The sequence below is a fragment of the Gavia stellata genome, chromosome 10 (assembly GCF_030936135.1).
Source record: "Gavia stellata isolate bGavSte3 chromosome 10, bGavSte3.hap2, whole genome shotgun sequence".
Taxonomy (NCBI): domain Eukaryota; kingdom Metazoa; phylum Chordata; class Aves; order Gaviiformes; family Gaviidae; genus Gavia; species Gavia stellata.
The window spans coordinates 24,762,278-24,785,621 of NC_082603.1; the positions used below are offsets into that span (position 1 = coordinate 24,762,278).

General features: G+C 53.2%; 1 protein-coding gene across 1 annotated transcript in view; it reads right to left on the reverse strand.

The window, feature by feature from the left end:
* The window catches only part of ERI3 (ERI1 exoribonuclease family member 3), a 126,054-nt gene that overhangs the window by 34,086 nt on the left and 68,624 nt on the right, over positions 1-23,344 (reverse strand). Inside the window, exon 6 of the mRNA XM_059822047.1 lies at positions 4,197-4,296. Coding sequence (XP_059678030.1) covers positions 4,197-4,296 — 100 coding nt within the window. The remainder of the gene's footprint in view (positions 1-4,196; positions 4,297-23,344) is intronic.

Here is a 23,344-nt window from a genome sequence, read left to right on the forward strand (position 1 = left end):
GAAGAATAATTAGATTTAATAATTGGGCAGTGGTAGGGAAAGCTGCACGTGGTTTGATAGGTGCTGATCCATAAAACTTGACCTTTTTTAGGGAAACAGGTAAAAAAAAAAAAGAAATGCAAAAAAGGAAAAATATCAATTACTGAATCCAGGTCCCTTGCGGCCTGATTTAAATCACAACTGAAACCTGGGATTTTAATCCTTCTGATTTGTATCATTCTCTGAAACTCAGTGGAGAGACCCCAATGCAAGAACACAGCTCCACTGGTGTGGAGCCTGTGAATGCCAGTCTTTGCGAGGGAGTGCCAAGACCCCCATTACAGGCTGCAGCTCTTTTTTGGCAAGCAGCACCTCAAACACATGTTTTAAGAACAGCAACATGCACACGTCTGTAAGATGAGTAACTTCTTGGCAAGACTCAACTTCATTTTGTTGAGGGCCAGGAAAACACCAGACAAAAAGAAGTTCCTCACCCCGAGATCTTACAGCCCACTCTAGAGCTGACACACATTTAATCCATGTTCGAGGAGAGATGGAAACGGAAAAAAAAAGCCCTCTCTGGTCCTCAGGGCCGCATTCGGCATAGAGGGAATTCTTAGAGCTGAAATACCAACCCAACAAAAGGTATGAAAGAACATATTTCAGTCCCCTTTTGCTCCTTTCCCATCTCCCAAGGATTTTCTGCATCCTCACTCTGGAGCAGGACTTTCCAACCTCCTTATTCCGCCCAGCAATCCTCAGCAAGCTGAAATATTGACATTTTCCCCCTTCCTTTTCCTTCCTATGAAACAACTGCAGCAGACACCTACCCACCCCAGCCCAAGGCAGCTGTATTTGCAGTGTATGCGAATACACTTTGGTGTAGTTGGTGACACAAAGCACTTTTCTAACCACTCAACAAGATTTGCAGCTCATATGCTTGCAAGTAGAAACCGGATAAAAGCTAGAACATGAGCTCTGTTCAGCAACTTGCTGTATGCCCAGCCGTATGTCCCAGGGGATGTGATCCGAGACTCCACCATGCTCCACCATGAGCTCCTCCTGCCCGCACGCACCAGATGCTAAAGGTGAGGTTCCCATCCAGAATCTGGCCTTGGCCCTGCAAGGTGGCGAGCACCCTGAACTTCCCAGATTTTGAACAAGACAAAGGAGAGGAGATGACGCACAGAGCAGGACTGGTCCCAGAGCATGCCAAGTGCAGGGATTTGGAGCAGGTATCTGCTGAGCCAGTGAATCAGAGAGTGATTTGAAAACAAAGCAATACACAACCGATCAGGCAAGACAGCAAAATTCCTTGCAAATTGTTTGCAAAAACAAGTGGCCATCCACTGCAATTTTTCTGTCAGATTTGAAGGGAAACATGATGTTGCATATCCCCACATAAGCAAGATGAGGCTTCACAGGACTGTCTGCATCCCCCTGGACTGCTCCCCACACTGCTGGGAAAGAGGCTGTGCAGAGGCTCTCCTGCACAGCACGGTACTCGTGAAACCGCTGTGGCTGGCGAACACATTGCCTTGCTGCTCCCTCCTCAGCCCTCTTTGGTTTGCAGACTTCTGGACAGCAGCGACCCACGAGGGCCATGAGAATCAGAGGCTGACCCTGGTTACACCCACCTCGGGCAGCCCTGGGGACCCCCTTCTCAGGTCCCCAACTTCCCTCGGTCTTGCTGCACCCCAGGACCAGCCACAAAGGCGAAGGGAGGCTCTAGACGGCATGGGAGCATCCCCAGGGCCACAGCCAGCTCCCGTCTCACCGTGAGCAGCAAGAGGCGAGCAGGCAGCATGCTTCGCCGTTCTCCACTCTCTTCTCCAGCAGCAGTCCTTGAGAAGGGGTCACTTACTCGGCTGAGGGGGCAGGGCTGTGTCAGGAGCAAGGCTCCTTTCAGCCAGGGAGGGAAGGGGAGGGGAGCCCTGGGCAGGGAAAGGGATGGCTCCTTCCTGCCCTGAAGCAAAAGCAGTTGAGAGCATGAAGGAGGAGAGTCGTGAGGACTGCTCAGGTCACAGGGTGACCGTCAGCAATTGGGATGACCATGCCCAGTCCCAGTGGCTGATATGGAAGGACTCGGCTGTGGAGGACCAATGCTTGCTCCAGGACAAGGCAGCAAAGCCGGACCCAAGGAAGCCAGCCCAGCCCACCTCTGCAGTGAGCAGCCCCTCCTCAGCCCCTTGGCTTGGGGACCTCTTGGGCTGTCACTAGAGCCAACACTTGATGCATGACTAGGACCTGAAAAGCCAGCAGGCTGGGAAATGAAGTGCCAGAAGTCCAGGAGGCTGGTGCCCTGACAAAATGCCAGGCAAGGCATGTCTCCAGACACCAGCATTGCCCTGAGCCTTCTCCCAGGAGGGACGCTGGGTTACCAAGCCCTAAAGCCAGCAGCCCTGACACCGCGGGCAGCAGCTGTGCCTGGGGCTCCCAAACTGGCCAGGAGGAGAAGCCATTCAATGAGCCGTGTCTCCACCTCACTCATGGGGGCTCAGCCTGCAGTAGAGCCACCACGCACAGCGTGCCAGCGGTTGCCGCCTCTGGAGGATTGCAGACGCTCGGGACAGAGCTGCTCTTGACCCAGCCCAAATGGAGCAGCCAGCAAGAAGGGAGCTTGACTGCTGGGCCTTGACATGCTGCTTCTCTGTGGGCAATCCGCCCGTGGCTCACCCTGTACCGGGGAGTGCTCCCCGGCAGAGGGAGTTTGGCAGAAATGAAGAAAAACCTTCCTAAAGAATTGGTGCGGGGAGGGACATGAACAGCATCTCTCTGAACTCCATGAGGCAGAGACACCTGTGCAAGACAACAGCACTGATATAAACACAGGCAGAAACCATCAGCAGCCAGATAATACTCCAGAGCTAGGAACGCTTTGTCAGAGTAAGAGATGACAGCAACAGAGAGCTCTTGCCATAAATAAAATGAGGGAAGACAAGGCACACACCAACCTTGCATCCCCCAGAAGACTCTACGAAAAGCCGAAGCCCCCAGAGCAGGACATGCACACACAACTCCTGGAGTCCCTGCTCCCTCCCCGTGATCCCCCCAACATGGCACACAAGCAAGGCAAATCTGCTCCCAGGCAAGGAAGCAAATTTTAATGCTACCTCTGTCAATAATGCAACCAGATCCATAGTTCAAAAGGAGCTTGCTAATTAAAAGCTGGTGAGCTTTAAATAATTCATCTCCTTAACTTGGATTGATTGCAGAGTTTAATGGTTAGAGTATTGAAACAATATTAAACAGCCTCCTCAAGGCCCAGGTAGCAGGTGACTTTTCCACGTAAATCTTACCTCCTTGCAAACTTTAATGCTCACAAGTCACCATGGATGAAGGGCTGGGAGGCAGAGGGAACACCTGACCACTGCTCTCCAAGACGTGATCCAACGCTCCACAGAGACACAAGACAGGCAAGAGCGAAGCAGCCCTGAGTTACAGCCCTGCCTACAGCTCAGTAAATCTGAGCTCCTGCCCGTACTGCAGCCTGCTGCTGCCCCAGCTCTGCGCCCCCAGCATTAAGCAGCAGGCAGATATACGGCCTCAGTGTCCTGGGCCAGGTCTCCCTCCTCATATCACTTTGATCCCTGGTGCAGAGGAGCTAGGGGAAACATGGAGCTCTGTCACTGTACATGGTAGTCTCAGTTGTTTATCTTGGAGCAAGCTGCGGGACCATGGAACTCATCACGCATATGAGCAAACGGGACGATAACTCAGTTCTCCAGCTGGGGCCAAATATCTTCACTCTGCAGCGTGCTTTCAGCCAGCTCCTGAGGCTGTACTGCCTAGCAGAGCCTCCGTTCCAAGGACAGATGCAGCATCCAGAGCAACTGGAGGACTGGCCCGACAGGGAGAGCATCCCGCCCAGCCTGGGGACCCCTGCCCTGTGCTCCAGACACCGCACGAGCCCTGGTGCTGCCCACATCCACCCCCAGCCCAAGCACTGCCAGAGTGGCCGAGCAGGGGAGCAGCTCCCTGGCCAGAGGGACACGCAGGCGTGTTTGCCACGCTGGGATGTGCCAGGGACCAAGAGCTCATCCCGGGTGCCAGTCCTGCCCTGACACATATTCGTCCCTTCCACCAGCCGGAGACCTCGCAGCCCTCTGGCTGGCTCTCAGCACCCCAGTCTGGACCAGCTCTCGGAGCCGAGGCACATCCCGCGCACCTGGAGCAGCAGCTGTGCGGATGGGAAGGGCGCGGGGCGAAGCACTCACCTATCCCGCTGTGAGGCCTCCCTATGTGCTGTAGGTTCAGTCCTTTATTCATGTCTAAGAGCCCGTTCTTTGGCCAACTCCCCATGGCAAAGCTGTACGCCTGGAAGAGAGAAGCAGAGGGTCAGACTGGTGTACAGCACACACACGTTTTGTACTTGCCCAGGCCTGACTGCTCCCGGGGCATGCGTGGGTCTGCGTTCCCTCTGTTCAGTGTGGACCCACACATGCGCTGCCCTCGTAGCAGCTCCTCCGGAGCCGCCTGCACAAAGCACCCTCTCACTGGCCTGTGCCACATAATGCTCCTCAAAGAGGAGGTGTCCAGGGCTTGCCCTTGTACGGGTGACAACCCTCACAAGGTTTGCCGGTCACTGTGCCAGATCAGCATCACCTGAGGCCACCTTCGCCACACTGGGGCTGTGAGCTCTTCCCGCATGTCCCTGGGTTGCTCCAACACCGTTCCTGCCTCACCAAGGATGGAGTCGGCAGCAGTAGTCAGGAGGGTTTGGAAAGAGGTACTCATGCCCAGGCTGGCCTGGCCAGCAGCCCCCTTCCCCTCCAGCAAGCACAGCCCTCCCAGCCTCCCCTCTCCTTTCCATCCCCAGACCTCAGTTGCCTTGGGACTCTCCATTACTGGGAGCCAGCGCTGCTCACCCCACTGCACCGCAGCCTGGCCAGAGGGAGCCTGCTGCATCCCCGCCGTGTCCCCTGGCAGGGCTCCCAGCAGGAGCGAGGCAGCCGGGAACCCGAGCAGCACAAAACCCACTGGACAACACAAACGTGAAAGCAGCCAGGCCTCCGTGTCACACGCACGGCTGTAATTACAGCCTGACAGCCACGTATCTTCTTCATCTTGAGGAATTAAGCTCAGCGCTGCATTGTGCGCAGTAAGAAGGGCGCATGGGCTTAGCGTCGCTCACGCTGGCGCTATCTCTGCTGCCGTGAGGGCCATTGTCCCCAGATGAGATCAGGTCAATCCAGCAGACCCTATCTCCCTCCTGCAGTGGGGATCATCGCTAACAACAGCCACAGCGCAGCGGGGCACCGCCGACACCCTCCGCAGGCTGGGAATGCCGGGGGAGATGCTCTCTGCAGCAGGAACAGTGCTGAACTGGGCGAGCAGAGCTGAGCAGTGCCCCTCACCAGCCCACCACCCACCTGCCTGCCACGGGGACCTGCTGCCAGTCCCTCTGCCCCCACTACTTGCTGCTCAGCCCAGCGCGGGCAGGGCTGGCCCCTACGCAGCCCCCGCCGCTGGCAGCCCCCCAGGAGCTACAGGGCTTGGGGGAGTTAATTTATTACTGGCCTACGTAACCATTCATGCTGCTTTGTTACTCCTGCCTTAGCAAAACAGAGGGCTCCACAGATAATTAATAGACAGCATTGCTAATCCTGTTGGGAGATGATTAGCAATTAAAACTCCTAATTAAGTCTATGCATAATTCACTGAAATTACACTTTGTGTACACAACGGGGAGGTTTCCTTTGCCTTCAACAGACATGCTCTGGTATCTTCATCACCGTGGCCAGGATGCAGGCTGGCTGGCCGTGGGGCAGTGGGGTGCCAGGGGGTCGGAGTGCAGGATGGGACCCCACCAGCCACCCGCCGGGTGGCCCTGGGTGACGGCAGCAGCGGCTCCGCCTGTGGCTCCCTCTCCTGGGCTCCGTCCCAAAGAGCAAGCCCAGGCACAGTGCAGGAAGGTCCCTACGCTCAGCACCAGCGGATCCAGGCCCGAGGTCACCAGCAGTGGGGGGCATCCCTGGGGCAGGGGTGTCCCCGCACACTTTGGACAGCGGTCGCATGGGACAGGAAGGGAGCAGGGCCGTCCCTGCACTGAGCAAGGCAGGCTCTGAGCTACCGTATTGCAGGCTGCCTTCCCAGCCCAGACACATCGCTCCGACTCCGGCCAGGAGTAACTTGAGGAAGCACAGCAGGAGGCTGGCAGGATCCCAGGAAAACCAGAGGGACAGCTCTGGAAAGGTCCTGAGAGCTGGGCGCTAGTGCCAACCCCAGCCCCGCAGCAGCAGCGTCAGCAGGGAGCTGGTGGCGCGTGCCCCGGCCCCGGGATCATCACCGGGCCCATCTTTGCATCGCGTTTTGCTTTCCTGATCAAGGTCATTTAGTACAGCAGCAATACCTGAGCAAACTAGCTAAGCAGCCAGGGTGGAAGTTGGCCTGACCACTGAAGGTCAAGTGTGCACTTATGCATATTCAAAGCTGCCTGCAGGATCGATCGGGTTTTAATTGTTTTTCCTGGGGTTTTGGAAGGAAGTGCCAGGGGCATTGATCAGTCCCAGACGAGACCGCTCGCACTTCGGTCCTGGCAGGGACCGTCACTTCGCTGCAGGCAGAGGGAAATGCGGGCAGAGAGGCAGAGAGGAAGGCAGGCCAGGGGAGAGGCCAGCCAGACCTGGCCGGGAGGAGGAGCCATCGCTGGGCTGTGCTGGAAAATAAAGTTTTTTAATTAAAACTGGCAATTCTGAGCCGCCTGCTGGCAGCAGCTACGCAATCAAAAGCTAGGAGCTTTGCTGTTTAATATTTAAAGACAACGTTTAATCTTTAAACAGGAAACAACTTCTTCTGACTGTTAAGGCGAGGTAGAAGGTACCGGAGGCTCCCTGACGCGGGGCTCCCCAGCCCGCCAGGCTGGCCGTGGCCACCGGCTCGCCACCGGCTCACCGCAGCCGCCGGGACACCGGTGTCAACCGCAGCCGCTCTCCCGCCAGCTCTGCCGCCGCTCCAGCCCCGCACAGCCGCCGGCAGCAGCGCAGACCCTGCGCCTTCAGCGCTCATCCATACAGCAAACCGTGAGAAAGTCTGAGATGCCCCTGGTCCGCGTGCAAGCCGAAGGATTTAAAAAAATGCCATGAAAACCTTTTTGCAAGGAAAGCACACTAATTTGTCCCTCCCTGTGGTTCAATCCTGGTGTTGCAGGGACTGCATTGCTCCCTTCTAGGTCAGACACTGAAGCAGGGCCAGGACCCCATGGCATTTTATTCTCGTCTGCATTTTAATTGATAAAAAATGCAGGCATCTTTTAAAAAAGCTATTTTTAAATGCTTTTGGTCAAAATTCTGATTTAGAGACAAAGTCAATGCCTCTGATCTGCTAAAAACCACCCAAACGATGTTTGCAGAATAATTTTCAAGCAGCTTAAACACAATTATTTCCATTCATACCAGCTCCTAGAAAGGCCTCCCTTTTTTCCTGATTTTGTTTGTAATTCTGTGAAGGCTACATTTACCTCCCTGCCAATGCTGCTCTGAAGTCAGATGATTATTAATTATATTTATGTACTTATACAATCCCATAGGCATATGCAGCAGTTCACAGACAAATACCACCCTGGGTCCCTGATGTAGGGATCTTGAATCAAAGGTAAGCAGATACTCCTGTGATAAATGTGAGCTAACAGCAGCAGGAGATTAAGAACATACTGTGCTTCCATGCATAGAGCCAGCACCACAGATAATCCACACCCTGTTAAAAGTGCCAGTATGGAGACGTAGGTCCTTAGGTAACCCATACCTCACATAACCTACAGAAAATCCAAAAAACAAAGGTGGGGAGCTACTAGGGGTTACAGCAGCCTGGGGCAGGGAGATGCTGCGTGCACAGAATCACAGCACCTGGGGCTGGCTTTATAATAAAGCAAAGAGGGTCTGAGATTATCCTCCTGTTGTACCGGGTCACAAAACTTCCCGGTGGCCATGCTGCATCTGCCTCAATTTGCAAAGAGCCTGAAACAAGAGCTCCACGGACCACTTCTAGTAGTGCTGGGGGTCAAAGACCGTCCTCTCAGCTGAGACAGGAGTGCATGGAGGGCACACCTGCGATGCTGGGCAGTGCCATGGCGCTGCTCGCAGGGGGAAGAACACAGGATTTGTCCAGTTCTTGTCAAAATGGTGCCCACTTTGGCACCAAGTTCACCCCACCTGCCCTTGCTGCAATCCCAGTGCAAACCAGCCCCCGATCCCAGCAACACCAGGGCTGGCAAGGTGGCAGCACCAACACAGCCAGGTCCTGATGCCCCACTCCCTGGAGCTTGTTTGGGCTACACACGGTGGTTTAGAAGCAGCACAGCTGCAGAGAAGATGTTCCAGGGGGTCAGAAAATTCCCAGAACTGGAACTTGTCAAGCTGATGTATTGATCTAAGTGGACTGAATAATGCTCCATCATTTATTTATGGGAAGTGCCCAACACACTTCACAAAAACTGGTGTTCGGCAGTCACATTAAGGCAAGATTTAATGTCCTGCATCATGCAAACAGGGCACCTGCGCAGAGGTCAGGATGCTCACTTCCACGGGGAGTCCCACAAATCCTTCCCGCACGTGCAGGGAAGGACTGGGCTGGTCCTCACGGAGCTGCTGGAGCTCTGCTAGGGCAACGTGCCCAGAGCCAGCCCCAACCTTTCTAGACGAGCCGATGCTGTGACCTGCTCGGCCAGCCCCCAGCGCCTCTGTCCTCCACTAAAGCTGCCGGTGTGGCACTGCCCTGGGTGCTTTAGCTGAAGGGCAGGAGGGGAGTGGGGCTCTGTGCTTTGCAATGGCACAAGCGTGTTCACAAACCACGGCAGCAAGAACTGCCAGGACGGGCACAGAGCCCCCTCCTGCCCTGCCCAGCCTGGCAACCCTGTCATTTTTCATGTCCCATCAAGAAGTTTTAAAAGTTTCACCTGCTAATTGTAATTTTAATATTTATACAGACACTTTCAGGCAGGGAGAAAATATTTCCTTTTGGAAAAAAACCCTCCCAGGAGCAAAGGGTCTAAGTGCTTTGAGAAGATGCTGAAGGGTGGGTACTAAGGAATGAAAAAAAATGGTATTTTTTGCTGGAAGTTTCCATTAAGAATTTCAAAAAGATGCCTGAGAAAAACATGTTTTAAAACAGATAGAAAGCGTCCGAGAGCTCTGCCCCAGCTGCCCTTGGCTTTGGCAAGCGGCGGCCGCCGGCTGTGCTCCCCCAGGATCAGGCTGGGCACAGCAGCCTGCCGATCGGAGCCGACCCCCCTGACATTTTCGCAATGGAGAAAATGACTTCACGACAGCAAAAGCATCTTCCTCCTCTTGTCATGTCAGCTGTGCGCCACGTCTGCCCAAAATAAGCATTTCCCTCTAACTCCCCTCATTCCGCTTGCTGTCATGATGAGGTGTCAAGGTTTTATATTATTTTGTATGGTGGGAAGAAAAAAAAGAGGTCATGTCTACAACTAAGTGGGCTTTTAAACACAGCTTAAAATGTTCTCAGTGCCACAGTAACCATAAGGTTTTGGGGCTGGGGGTGTCTTGGAGGCTATCTCTGAATAGCACCCAGGACACTGGGGACTCCAGGGTGGTCCCTTGACATCCCACTTTAATTGCATGCCACTTCAGGGATGGGAGGTGGACGTTTCTTGCTGGGATTTCTTGCCACGCAAACTTACCAGCACGACACAGGCAACTTTAACACCACTGAAGGCCTGACCCCACCACCAAATCATTTAGCAGCACGGCTGCCGGATGGGGGCTGAATGCAATTAAAGAAGAGGCAGGTAATGAATAAGCAGCTCGCCAAGCCCTGACAACAGCAGAGCTCCTCTGCCGCAGGGAAGGCGCGGAGGAAAGCTTGTCCGGCAGGACGGAGGCACGGAGCCCAGGATGGCTCAGCCCTGGCAGCGCTGGAGCCCGCTGCCCTCGCTGGCTGTCGGGAGGCAGAAGCTAAACCCAGGTGTAACGTGTCCCTTTTAAGCAGTTTAGTCAGAAGTGTTGCCGCATTCACAGCTTTTCAAGTATTTTTAAATCACTTACAAAAGCAGGATTAAACGATCAGGAATTCCATTTAATAGGACAAATAAAGAAATAACAATCTACTCCATCAGCCCTGCAAAAGGCAGGTTTAATTTAAGAAAAAAAAATTAAAAAAATAAGTATACAAGAGGGAGAGAAAAAAGGAAAGGGGGGTGGGAAAAAAAAAGGATAATGTGTGTTTACTCAAGCAAAGAAAAAAATATTTAAGTGATGTAGGGGAGAAGATTGCAGTAACTAGTGAAGAATAACATCGTCTGCTTTGCTGTCAAATCACACAAGAATTTCAGTAATAGATTCTCATTCTGACACTCAATTCAATTCGAAGGTGATCCTGCTTTATCCCAACACATCAAATATTAAACACTCGTATTAGCCAGGGTGCCGTCGCCTTTCCCGGCTTAGACGCGGCAGGAAGCTTTTCCCCCTACTTTCTCTCACTCGCTATAATATTCTCAATGTTATCTAAACATGCCTTCATACACTGGGGTTCCTTATCAATCCCATTTGGGGAGGGAGGGGGGTGTACTTAAAACGGTATTAGTTTGGGGGGCTTTTATTATTATTATTTCCACAGCTTTTCAATTTTTTGTGGAAAAAGCTTAGAAAAAAAAAGGCGGAGGGAGGGGAGGCAGCGAGAGAGGGAGAGGGAGCGCGGGAGCGAGAGAAAGTATAAGAAAGGGAAAAGCAGCCAGCAGCTCTTGTTTGACTGATGCCTTTCAACAAGGGCAGTCTAGCTTGTCAAAGCCCAGGCTCGAGATGAATTGGCATATCTATTCAGCCTGCCTCTGGATGTCATGCAATACAGTTTCATATTCCCAGATAAGGCATGATAAGCAATTGCTGCCCTGACACCAACTCCATCCATCCCTGCCTTTCTGTCCACGTGTATTACAGATCTCTGCTGCACTGCTAATAAGAGGCATTTAATTTTTACAAACACAGCGGCAAGAGGGGCCTCCAGACCGACCAGGTACAGCATTAACACTGTTCACGTTTAATTACTTTTTCTCAGTGCGCTGAGCAACCTGAACACTCGTGAGTGGCAGCGAGTGCACAAAAACAACTTCTGCCCAACGTGGCACCCACAGAAACCTCAGATTAAACATCTGTGCTAATAATTAAGGGGTAGGGGTGACGAGAGCAGAGGGCGTTTGTCCTCTGCCAAATAAATTGGCACTGCCACCGAGCAGGAGGTGGTTTGGCTGGGGTTTGGACATGGGAGGACGCAGGAGAAGATGCGAGCGGTGCCCTTTCCCAGGGAACATCCCTCTCCAGAGCAGAAACCCCACAAGAGCTGTGGGGGGAAGGACAGGGGCTGACACACCGAACGTGGGGACACCACGAATGGGTCTGGCCCCACTTAGGTGGAAGCAAGTGCTGCCCTTGGAAATTCCTGTCATTGCCAGCACCCTGCAGTGGGAGGATGGGAACTGGACACAATCCTCCCATGTTGCCAAAAAGGTGCTGGGACCCTGCCTGGTGCTCTGCCCTCTTCATGCGATGGCACGTAAAGGTGTTTCGGAAAACAGTGTCACACAGCCACCTTCTCACATGTCCTGGCCCAGCTGCTGTCCACCTCAGTCCATTTGCAAAGCTGGTTGTTAAAACAGCCACACCTTTACGCCTCACCAGCCAGTAAATAAAACAAATAAAAATATGAACAGTCTATTTTTCGGAAAGATGAGCGCTGGGCACATAAAAGCTGCCTGGCTCTGCCCACCTTTGGGAAGTGCTTCACAGAGGCGAGGTGCTCCCAGTCCAAGGGAGGAGGACAGGTCAAACTTAAGGGAAGGCAGCAAGGTGCCAGATAAGATGAGGAGGATGCAGCATAACTGTACGTACTTTCTCCTTATTAAAATAAGCAGCCCATGCCATCAGATCTCTCTCCATAGGAGCCCTGCAAAAGGGAAACTGAGGCATGCAGTGATCTCATGCCTGGCCCTTCTTCCCACCCAGACACATGCCTGAGCAGCCTCAGCCTGCCCATGTCCTGGCAATACCACTCAGCCACAGCTGTGCAAATTCACTGTCAAAACCCCTCTTAACTTCAGAAGGGGCAGGATGGACCCTGCAGCCACCAACAGCCCTTCTCCAGGGTGCATTTGGATGCCGTGACCCTGCCGGGCAGTGGGGAGGTGGCCCTGCCGCTGTGCGGGATTAGCCCGTGCCCTGGCTTAGGCTGCAATAGAAACATACCGGTGTGCCTGATTCCGGAGTGTCAAAGTGCCAAGCGGTTTAGGCTTCACATTTCCCTGTGTTTGAACAAGAACAGTCGCTGCCTTGCTCCCAGGCTAGGGATTATCCTGGATAAAATGTTCTCGACTGCTGTGTGCTCTGCGGCTGGCGACACACTAGGTTAATGCCGTGGGGACCTGGGTCCAAGCCCTGCATTTGGTCACAAGCAAAACAAAGCTACATGTCCGGATCCCTGGAGGGCTGGGAAATAGAGCTGGGGTGTGCACAAGCCAGTGCTGGCCCAGGAGAGGGGACAAGCAGAGCCATAAACTGCCAAGAAAGCAGCTCAAGGGTGGGAGCTGCTGGCAGGACCGGGGGGTCTGGGCTCAGGGTCAGGCGGCCGAGCAGAGCATCGCAGCAGGAACTCAGGGACCGCTGTGGAGACAAGGGGCTGGAGGACACATGCCCAGCGTCTTTCCTGGTCCGGGATGAGTGGTCCTGCCCTTGAGCTGCAGGTCATGTCTGTTTGAACAGGGCTGCCTTCTTGCGGTGTCCCGGAGTTTCTGGCTGCACCACAGGGCGACCAAGACCCAGGCTGGGTTACGCTGATGTATGCAATCAGCTCCCAACACTGAGATACGCAAGCAGCTCCCAATTAGCGCCTGAAAGGCAGAGACACACAACGATATGGCAGACCGCTACCAGGGAGTACCTACACATGGCTGATTTACCCCTCCAGCCCTGGGAAGGACAGGCTGATGTCCTGCGGTGCCATCCCCCGGGGACTGCCCCAGCTCCTGCGGGGCCAATTCAAGCACGAAAGTGGCGCTAAGCCTTTCCCCACCACAGCACCGTGGCCAGCAGAGTTGGGAAGCCGGGTATGACACCAAGGAAAACCCACAAACACACTTCATGGATGATTCACCGCAGCCACGGTTGCCTCTCCAGGCAGACAAGAATGGACCAGTCCGATTCTGGCTGCTCCTCAGGGAACTGGAGGTTCAGGGGGAAGGGGAAGATGCCTCCGACGGTGCTGGAAAACAGGCAAATGTTGGCACTGCCCAGAAATGAGACCCACCATCAGCCCCTGGATACATGAGGACAGAAAATGGCATGAGAGGGCCCCAGCAGATGCGCCATGCTGCAGAGCTGAGCCGCTGGGGCAGCAGCGAGGTGGACATGTCTCCCTCTCCTTGGGTTTAGCTGGAGATTAACAACCATGAAAGAGAGCTGTGGTTTTGCCACATTACACAAGGATGGATAACAGTATCCACCGATCACACCCTTATTCTGTTTCCAGGGCCATGAACGACGGCTGCGATGCTCAGATGTGCCCCACAGTCCCCCAAACACGCATCCCTTTAATCTAACCCCATGCCTCTCCCAAGCAAAGCCAGCGCCGGGCTTGCTGTCAAAACCTTCAAGCCCTTCCGAAGGGGGTATCTTCCCCCCTGGATTTCTATTTTTACACACGCACACGCTCGCTTCTCCCTTGCTCGCTGTTTAATTTCCGTGTGAGAGGGAAGCAGGTGCCCGTGCTCCCGTGAGCTCTCCCTTCTCTAGGTTTTTTTTCCCTTCTTGGATCCTGCCCCATTAGTTTAGTGCCCAGCCATCTGCGACGTCTCCTGTAATGCTGTCCCCCTTGTGTACCAGGGAGCTTTTCCATTAGCGCCTTTAATATTCTGACACCTTAGCACAGGCTGCTATTACATTCAAACACTGATCGCCCTGTGAAATTACATCGCAGGGCTTGCTAAAATGGAATTGTGTATAATCAGGCTCCTCCATGCACTGTCAGTCCCATCACAAATACAACGTAAAGCAGGCTTATGGATGGGCTTAGCAGCTGCTACAAGTGTATTTTTTTTTAATAGATGAAGTATCCCTTATTTAAAGCATTTCCTTAAGAAAAAAAAAAAAACAACAGTGAAAGACAAATCAACAGCTGCTGCACTATGTTAACCATACCACCGGTCTCGTAAAAACATGTTATTTACTAAGGTAGCTATCTGTTTATCTATAACTATATCAAACAGAGAAGGAGGGTGAGATAAAGATAGTTAAACAGACAGCCAAGGAGATATCTGCCAGTGGGAAATAATAGCTAAATAAAAAGTACCATTATTTACTCCAGAGAGGGGAGGAGGGAGAGCCAGCGCTTTTCTCCCAGTGCCGCACAGCCGGTAACACACAGCACAGAGCTGCCGTGGGAGCCTCTGGTTTATAAGGGCAGCCCGTGCCAGCCTGCATGTGCCCCAGCTCACCCAGCACCAGCCCGCTCATCTCCCCACAACCGCATCAGATAAATCTGGGGGAAAAAAACCAGCTCAGGACCCAAGTACAGCACCTCCCTGGGGAGGCTGCGATGCAGAGAAGGCGAGAGAGGGCAGGGGAGCCATGCTGCTGCCAGGCATTGGCTTGGCAGGGCAGGCCCCCACCTCCACGCAGGCTGAAAGCGGCTCAAATTAAGGCAAAATTGGCCACGGCGGAGGGTCTGGGTGTGTTCCCGCAGGGGAGGCTGCTTTCTGTGTGGCTGGCACACAAGGGACAAAGTCCTTGGCTTTTTTTTTTAATTCCAGCTAAGGAAGTGATGGATTAGGACAAAGGTATTTCAGGGGGATGCAGGAAGCGGCAGGGACACAGATGACGTGTCAGAGAAATGGGCTCCTGAGCTCCTCGACTCAGAGTTCAAAACGCTGCCTCTTACCATGCCCTACAGGTTATTCTGTCTGTCTGCTGTGAAATGCAACGGCACATTGCCTGAAGGGAGATTTCCAGAGGCACTGTGACCCTTCCGCTATCTCCTCCGAGAAGCCTCCGCCGGAATGATGAGATTGTAGCTCATTTCCACACACCTTGAAAGAGCCAGGCTGGATCAAACGTGCTGGAAGCAGAAGCAGCACATTCCCGGGACTCATCCTCGCCTCCTGGCAGGGAGCGTGCTCTTGCTGTCACAGGCTGGGAAACCACATCCACCCCACCGAAACACTGATGCTCTGACATTGCCTTTCGTCCTAAACCAGGATGGAAAAGCCAAAATATTGTCTCGTTTCACTGTGTGGGAACAGTTCTGCTTGAGAACCACGAAGTAAAACCCAGTGACAGAAATGCTGCTCTCTGGAACAGAGCAATCTATTCCCATGAGAAACACTGATGTGACATTTTGACTCCAGTTTTTCCAGTGCAAAACAAAGCCATTTGTCCAGAGCAGACACACTGCTCCTTTGTACCACGCATGGCATATCTCAGCACACAGTGCTCTGGACATTTTCGGAAGGGACACGCCTGGTGACAGTTCGGCTGCTGTGCCCAAACATGCCAGACGGGGAGGACGGGACTGCGGAGGGCAGAGACCCACAGACAGGTTGCCAAGAGAAAAGCGTAGGGTGGTGCTGTATGACTGTATGTCCGTTCACATTGCAGGTGCGAGACAAGGCAATCACACCCTCTGTGTTTTGCTACCTAGCATTTTCAAGGTTAGGTGCTTGGAGGCTGGCAGTGAGGGAAGCATGCTGGGTGACCAGCGGGTTCACATCTCAGTTTCATAATCTGTTCTTGAAACCCAGGCCCTGAGGGATGGGAAAGAAATCAGAGGGTGATCCTGCAGGACCTTCGCACCACTTCTATTCGCTTGCCTGCACTTCTTATCACATACATCTCTCCCTTTGCTCACATCCTGCAACTCCTTCCACACTCCAAGACCTTCTCCAAAACTCACCTCTGCCACGACGCAGAGAAACCAGTCCACATAGGACAGACCAAAGGGGCATGGAAACACTTGCCCTGCTCCCTCTTACCTCCTCCTCCCAGACAGCAGACTCTCAGGAGCAAAACCCAATCTTTCGTATTTGGCACAGCACCAACTCAACAGAGCTGTTGGGGCCTCTGAGTGTTACTGCTCTGCAAGAATAGAACAAAACACAGTTTCTCAGCGCTCCCACAAGATGCAAAGCCACTCAGAGGAGAGGCAGCTGGAAGAGCAAGAGAAAGGCAAGAGAATACAATGCGCAAGGCACCAGGGAAAAGATCAATAAAGATTATGAGGGCAGCAGCCGGGTCCCTTTCCCACATCGGAGGCTCTCATGGCTGCAGTGAGGGAACACTGAGGAAAGTTAACAAGGTGCTGCTGTGCTGGTGCCTGGGGATGATACCTGTCTAATCAAAGGTAGAGTTTACACTGGATCATCTAAGCAGCAGCTCTTCCTCATGATTGTTGACTCAGGTCAGGGTTAAGACTGAGGAGGTTAAAGCAGAGGCGCCTCTAAGAGCTCTGATGGATGCAAACACCAAGCAAGCAGGCAACGCACGCCGGCCCGGCCAGCACAGCCTACCGGGACAGCAGGCAGCAAAACTGAGGGTCCCCAATTTCAATGGAAGAGCAAACAGAAGGAGATGGTCCGAGGGACCAGGCGGCATGCTGCAAGAGAATTGATTTGGAGACAGGTCAGGAAAGCAGACAATAAAGGGACCTGAGAGGAAGACGTGGCAAGGTCCTGAGAAGAGGTTATTAAAGGAGGCATGGGGGAATGAACTGCAGCAGCTATGGCCAGGCAGGAATTGGGGGCAGGACGGGCTACCTGGACTGGGAAGAGGGGAGCAGCACTGTGTTACGGTGCTGAGAAGCTCACAGGGGAGATCATGACATGGATCATAGAAAATTAAGGGCTTTGGGTTCCCAAGGCCTCAACTCACACCTCCCAGGGGAGCAAAAGGCACCTCCAGGGCTCTTTGGGGCCACCAGGCTCACCAACTGCCAGCCAGGGTCCCGCAAGGACACGAGCAGCGACCACCCTCTCTTGCAGCCAGCCAGCCAGGCTCTCCTCACCAGGCAAGCTGGGACACTGGTTATGGCTTCTAGCTGTGCCTGCAGCTCTGCCTGTAGTAAGGTGCTGGGGAGGGCTGTGACATCTGGCCACAGGGATGCCCTCGGGCCCCACTCCCTGTAAAAGGAGGCGTCATTGCCTTGCTGCTGCCAAGGGCCGGATTCAGCAGCTTGGCTGGCCCTTCCCTGCCGGTGTGCCTGGGAAATACTATTACGATTTGCCTAGTTGCTGCCTGCTCATGACCTGAGGAGCAGGTCCCGGGAGCACATGCCCAGCAGAGTTATTACTGAGTGTGAATAGCAGAGGGATGGTCCCCACGCAGTCACAGCACAAGGACAGAGCTGTGGGGTCACATAATGCTCACCCCACCCCTCTCAGCATCCTTCAGCTGCCCCATGAACCCGTCCCTAACTTACACGTGCTGTCTCAGCTCTGGCTATGGCTGATGGAAACAAGAAGAGCAAGTGAGAAGAAAAGCCCCCCCTGGGGGGAAGCTGGTCTGCAGCAGAGGGCTGGAGGGCTGAGATGTGACGAGGAGGGTCATGGGCTGTCTAGAAAGCGCTTGGCTGTGGACCACCTGGCTTTCCCGGCCACAGAGCCGTGCCAGGCAGCCCACCCGCCGCCTCCTGCCAAAGTGCCAGCAAAGAGCGAGTGGCTGGTATGGAACAAGGTGTCCCAATTAGCTTTCCACTGATCTAATTAGATCTCTGCAGGGAGGGCTGGAGCTGGAGAAACAACACGGTTGCCTCCTTGACCGGCCACTAAACCTTTCCCACCTGCAGCATTTTATTTTTCAGATTTTTAACTTGCAGTACCTTTTTTGTCCAGCTCAGCAGAACCTGCCCTGCCTCAAGTCCTGCCACAGCTCCTCACCAGCAAAGAGCAATTATGTATGTACGCAAACAGGCGTTCAGCAACTGTGCACAGCATCCAAGCTCTCTGCTCCTGTGTTGGGGAACAGCTGCCGGGGTTGCAAATCAGAGGCGTAAGGAGAGAGACAAGGGGCACCAAGAGGCAGAACTGATCGGGAGGACACGGCAGAGCATGCCAGGTCCCTCTCGCTCCCTGCCGAGTGACAGCAAGCTGTGCGAGCACGCCTGCCCTCCCTGCTGCCGCCCCGCACCACCCCAGAGAGCTGGCAAACGAGCTTCAAACCAGCCCGCTCCTTGTAATCGGAGTCAGTCAGTGTGTGTGTTACGCTTGAGTTGATGGCTGGTGTTAAATTCAATGCCTTGAGTATTGATTTCCTCGCACATCCCGGACTTTGTTAAAGGGTTAGCCATGAACCGAGATCAAAGGGAGGTTAACTCGTTTCTCATAAGTGGTAAAGCAGACCTCTAGTAAAACCGGGCGCCAGGCCTCTTCTGCAGAGGATGCTCTGTGCATGTTGTTAGCTACCCCCATCGCCTCCAAAGCCAGATAAAGCCACAAAGCTGCCTCAAAGCAGGGAGATAAAATGATCCCGACAACTTCCCATGGCCCCCCAAGCTATTATGAGTGCACACCGGGGACGGGCAGCGTAGGTCAGCACGCTCCTCCTCCCTGACCCATCCCCGCACCACGGGGAGCTGCTTCCCTCGCTCGGCCACGGGAAAAGGAGGGGAAGCAAGTCTTTGCCACCTGCACCCCAAAGAGGCTGCTCGAGAGAGGGGGAGAGCCCTCCCTGGCAAGACTAGGGTGTCCTAGAGCTGCGGGTGGGAGAGGGGGAAGGCACAGGGCTGCTCCCCGAAGGACCGTCTGGCAGGGACACGGCTCCCTCCCTGCCATGGTCAGGTGGAGAGGACACCTTCATTTGAGCTGACACTGCCATCAGCACCATCTCAACCTGCATGGCACCTGCTTGCTCCATTTTACTTTACTCCCTCCTTGGCTTTCCCCGCCCCACACAAAGTAATTTTGGCACTGATAGCACCAAGATCAGCATGTTTTGCCAAGGCAGTAAGAGTTAAGTGCACAAATAATTTGGCACTAACAGACTTTTGGCTTTACCTCTAATTTTTCAGGGATGGAGGCAGGGAAAGAGGTGTAGGAGACAATCTGGAATTGTTATCACTAGTATTAATGAATGCCCAGAGGCACCAAGCAAGAAACATCCATTTCAGATGAACATCTGTCAACAATAAGAGGTAAAATTTCAAAAGTAGCTAAGGTACTTCGGAGCCTTGATTGCACCAACTTCCCGGGAGGCTTAAGCACCCAAGTAATTTCTAACAACAGGACCCTTGGCCCCTAAGTCATCTTGTCACCAACACTATTTCTCAACCTCTCTCCTCTACCCCAAGAACTACTTACAGCACAGTCCAGCTTTCTAGCAGCCACGTTGTTCTTCAACCAGATTAATTTGGTTTCAATGGCACTGTATCTTCTGCTCTGGGGTGACACCCTGACCAGTCCCCACCTCTCCCAGGAGCAACGCAGCTTCAGCTGCATAAAATGCAGTACACACTGCCCTCCCACCCCTAAAAAACCCCAACAAAAGCAACCCAGCAATGCTGGTGGTGTAATTCCCCCTGTCCTGCAGCATCTGTAGGGAAGAAGGCCCCATCACAGCCCATCTTGGGGGTGAAACCCTCAGTGAGAGATTTATTCCTGAGCACCTATAGTCACATTTTACTATGAGGTCCTCCTTAGGGTGCTAAACAGGTACTCCCCTACCCCTTCTCCCCTCTCCCAAACCCTGCCACCCAGCAGTCCCCCAGCAGCCGATTTGTTTTTAAGTGAAAGGTTTATATAAGTCAAAGTGCTTAGAGAATATCTGCTCAGTGCCCAGCATACCAAGTGCTGAAGATTTCACTTAAACTCTCAGCATCTGTGTATCTCAACTAAATTAAGCTATTTGCTATAAAAGAGCACAATGACAGTAATGGAATAATAACAGCATTAATAAAACACAACAATCCCTGAATGAGAAGCGGACGCATCAGCTAGCTTCAACCAAGAGAAGGCTATTTTAAAATCACACACAAAAACCATCTGGGGGTGGAGAAAACCAACAAAAGCTCCGAAATTCAGAGGTCAGACTGAAATTATGTTTTTAACCTCAGAAGAAAGATGCTTGCCAGAGCCTTCCCAGCCAGAGCGCTCCCACACCAGCTGGAAATGAATTTCCACAGCTCCCAGCAAAACAAGGGCTTATAATGGGAATGCTGAAAATTTCCAGGGGGGCATGCTGGCTCCACAAGAGGCGGGTGGGAGCACTCTTAGGAGGGAGGACACAGAATTGAAAGCCTGAAACAGAAATGACCCCTCAAGCATCAGCAAGGTTTGTAACCCAGCTCCCGGGACAGACGCACTGGAGCAGGGGGTGATGCCGCGCCAAACGTGTGAATGCCGAGCTAGCGACGCAGGGCCAGATGCCGGCACAGCATTATGCAAACATCCAGATGTCTCAAGCTCACCACGCTGCCATTCCCCTCTTGGTTGGAAAAGACGCCTTCACTTCATCCACAAATTCCTCTTCCTTCCTTTGTTTTAGATGAGATTGAGACTAAACAGAGCACTTTCAGTTTCAAAGTCACCTACACACCATCTCACAGGGATAAAATAACCCTGGGGACCTGTAGTAGGGTTGGGACAGCATACCTGAGTCCTAATCACAGCTCTGGGTGGCCACATCTCCTCGCTGGCCCTCTTTACAGGAGAAGGAGACTCAGTGCATTAAGCATGTCATCATCATCATAGAATAGTTTGGGTTGAAAGGACCTTATAGTTCCAACCCCCCTGCCATGGGCAGCGACACCTCCCACCAGACCAGGTTGGACACCTCCCACCACCCCATCCGACCTGGCCTTGAACACTTCCAGTGATGGGGCATCCACAACTTCTCTGGGCAACCCATTCCAGTGCCTCACCACCCTCAGAGTGAAGAATTTCTTCCTTGTATCTAATCTAAATCTACGCTCTTTCAGTTTAAAGCCATTACCCCTTGTTCTATCACTACATACCCTTGTAAAAAGTCCTTCTCCAGGTTTCTTGTAGGCCCCTTCAGGTACTGGAAGGCTGCTATAAGGTCTCCCCAGAGCCTTCTCTTCTCCAGGCTGAACAACCCCAACTCTCTCAGCCTGTCTTCATAGGGGAGGTGCTGCAGCCCTCTGATCATCTTCGTGGCCCTCCTCTGGACTCGCTTCAACAGGTCCATGTCCTTCTTATGTTGGGGGCCCCAGAGCTGAACGCAGTACTCCAGGTGGGGTCTCACGAGAGTAGAGGGGGAGAATCACCTTCCTTGACCTGCCGGTCATGCTTCTTTCAATGCAGCCCAGGATACGGCTGGCTGTCTGGGGCGCAGGCGCGCACTGACGGCTCATGTTGAGCGTCTCATCAACCAACACCCCCAAGTCCTTCTCCTCAGGGCTGCTCTCAATCCATTCTCCTCCCAGCCTTTGTTTGTGCTTGGGATTGCCCCAACCCACGTGCAGGACCTTGCCCTTGGCCTTGTTGAACTTCATGAGGTTTGCACGGGCCCAGCTCTCAAGCCTGTCAAGGTCCCTCTGGATGGCATCCCTTCCCTCCATCGTGTCGACCGCACCACACAGCTTGGTGTTGCTGGCAAACTTGCTGAGGATGCACTCAATCCCACTGTTCATGTCACCGACAAAGATGTTAAACAGTGCCAGTCCCAATACCGACCCCTGAGGAATGCCACTCATCACTGGTCTCCACTTGGACACTAAGCTGTTGACCGCAACTCTTTGAGCACGACCCAATTCCTTATCCACCAAGTGGTCCATCCATCAAATCCATGTCTCTCCAATTTAGAGATGAGGATGTCTGTTCCCTGCCCAGGCTCCGGTTTAGCTGGCTGCCTCTGCAGTGAATACATGATAGCTGCTCTTCTCCTTGCCCCAGCTGCCCAAAGCCCATGTGCAGATCCTCCTGAGGATAACGCGGCAGAAACAGATGTCACCTCTTCTCACTGACATGGAAGGAAACACAACCTGGGTCGCAGTCCTGCAGGCAAGCTCACCGCTGCCTCCCTGCCCTCTGCGGCACGGCCCAAGCCAAACATAGGCAGCTGAGTGATCCCTGACTCCAAAAATGGCCCAACCAGGCAGAAGGTGGGGAGCAGCTGGCTGGCTTTCCCACACCACAGCAGGTACCATCTTCGGGTCCACCTGCCTTTTAAAAAGGAGCCAAGAGGGGCTGGCAGGTCAGTGGTATAGTGTCCATAGCACCCACGCTCACGTGATGCAAGATGGCTAGAAGCCTTCTGGGTACAGGTCCATAACCCAAGTCCTCCTGCTTGTCCCCTGAGCAGACAATTGCCACTTGGCTGAACTACCTCCTCCAGCTGATCCACAAGACAGCGCTCCCAACTGACACCTTTCTAAATTCCTATGGAGAAAAAGCCAAAGCAGCAGTTGCCCCAGACTTGAACAGGCTGCAAGTTTCTTTGTTTTCATTACAATTTCCAATCCTGATGCCTTTTTATTTTTTTTTTTAGCCATTTCTGCTCTGCCCCCCGGAGGTGCTGCTGTGATTGAATGAAACACGACCCCAGGCTCCAATAAGTGTATTTCAATTACATCTGTCACCATGTAACAATGTAATGATATATCATGTGATATTAAATCCATGGTAATCATATCAGCGATTTTTTTAATAGTGTACTAATCACATTATTACATCTCAATAATTAACAACAGAAGGCCTAAAAAACCTGGATACAAAGCAGAAAGCTCAGAGGGTCCCCAACTCCTGCCCGGGAGAGGCCCAGAGGAAAGCAGGATGGCGAGGCGCTGCCAGGCGGGCATGGCACGACAAGGAGCAAAGGCAGAGGAGTTCGGCACCGGCAGCACTGTGCAGAGCAGCCTAGTAAGACCAGATTCTTCCCCAGTCCCAGACTAAAGGAGAAGTGAGTATTTTGGAGCTGGGAAGAGACACTTGGTACATCCCATCTTGCCCAGCATTGCTTCCTTCTCCTCTGCTGCTCCTGCACTGCCACTTTTCCTCCAGCAAACCAACCCCTCTGCTCTGAAAAGTGCCTTCCAAAGGTGCCGTCCTGCTGCAGACAAGCACTGCTGGTGCCCCACTGCAGAGGGAAGGACGGTGCCTTGAAAAGGAAGGACCAATCCTACCAACACATCCTTACCAGGCTGCTGGAAGAATGACATTATTTTCCTTCTCCCCTTGCACCAGCTAGAGACGAAGCTAAGAGAGCACTCCACCTCAGGGAGACACAGCAAGGCTTGAAGTCACTCCGATTTTTGCAGCAAAACAAATCTGTCAGCTTAAAACTGAAAACCAGTGAGAATCCTTTGGAGGGACAGGGGTCCTCTGGGTCACCACCTCCGCCCCAAGCTCTTACCCACATGCCTGGAGCAAACTGGGACTGGACGCCAGAGCACTGACTGACACACACATCCC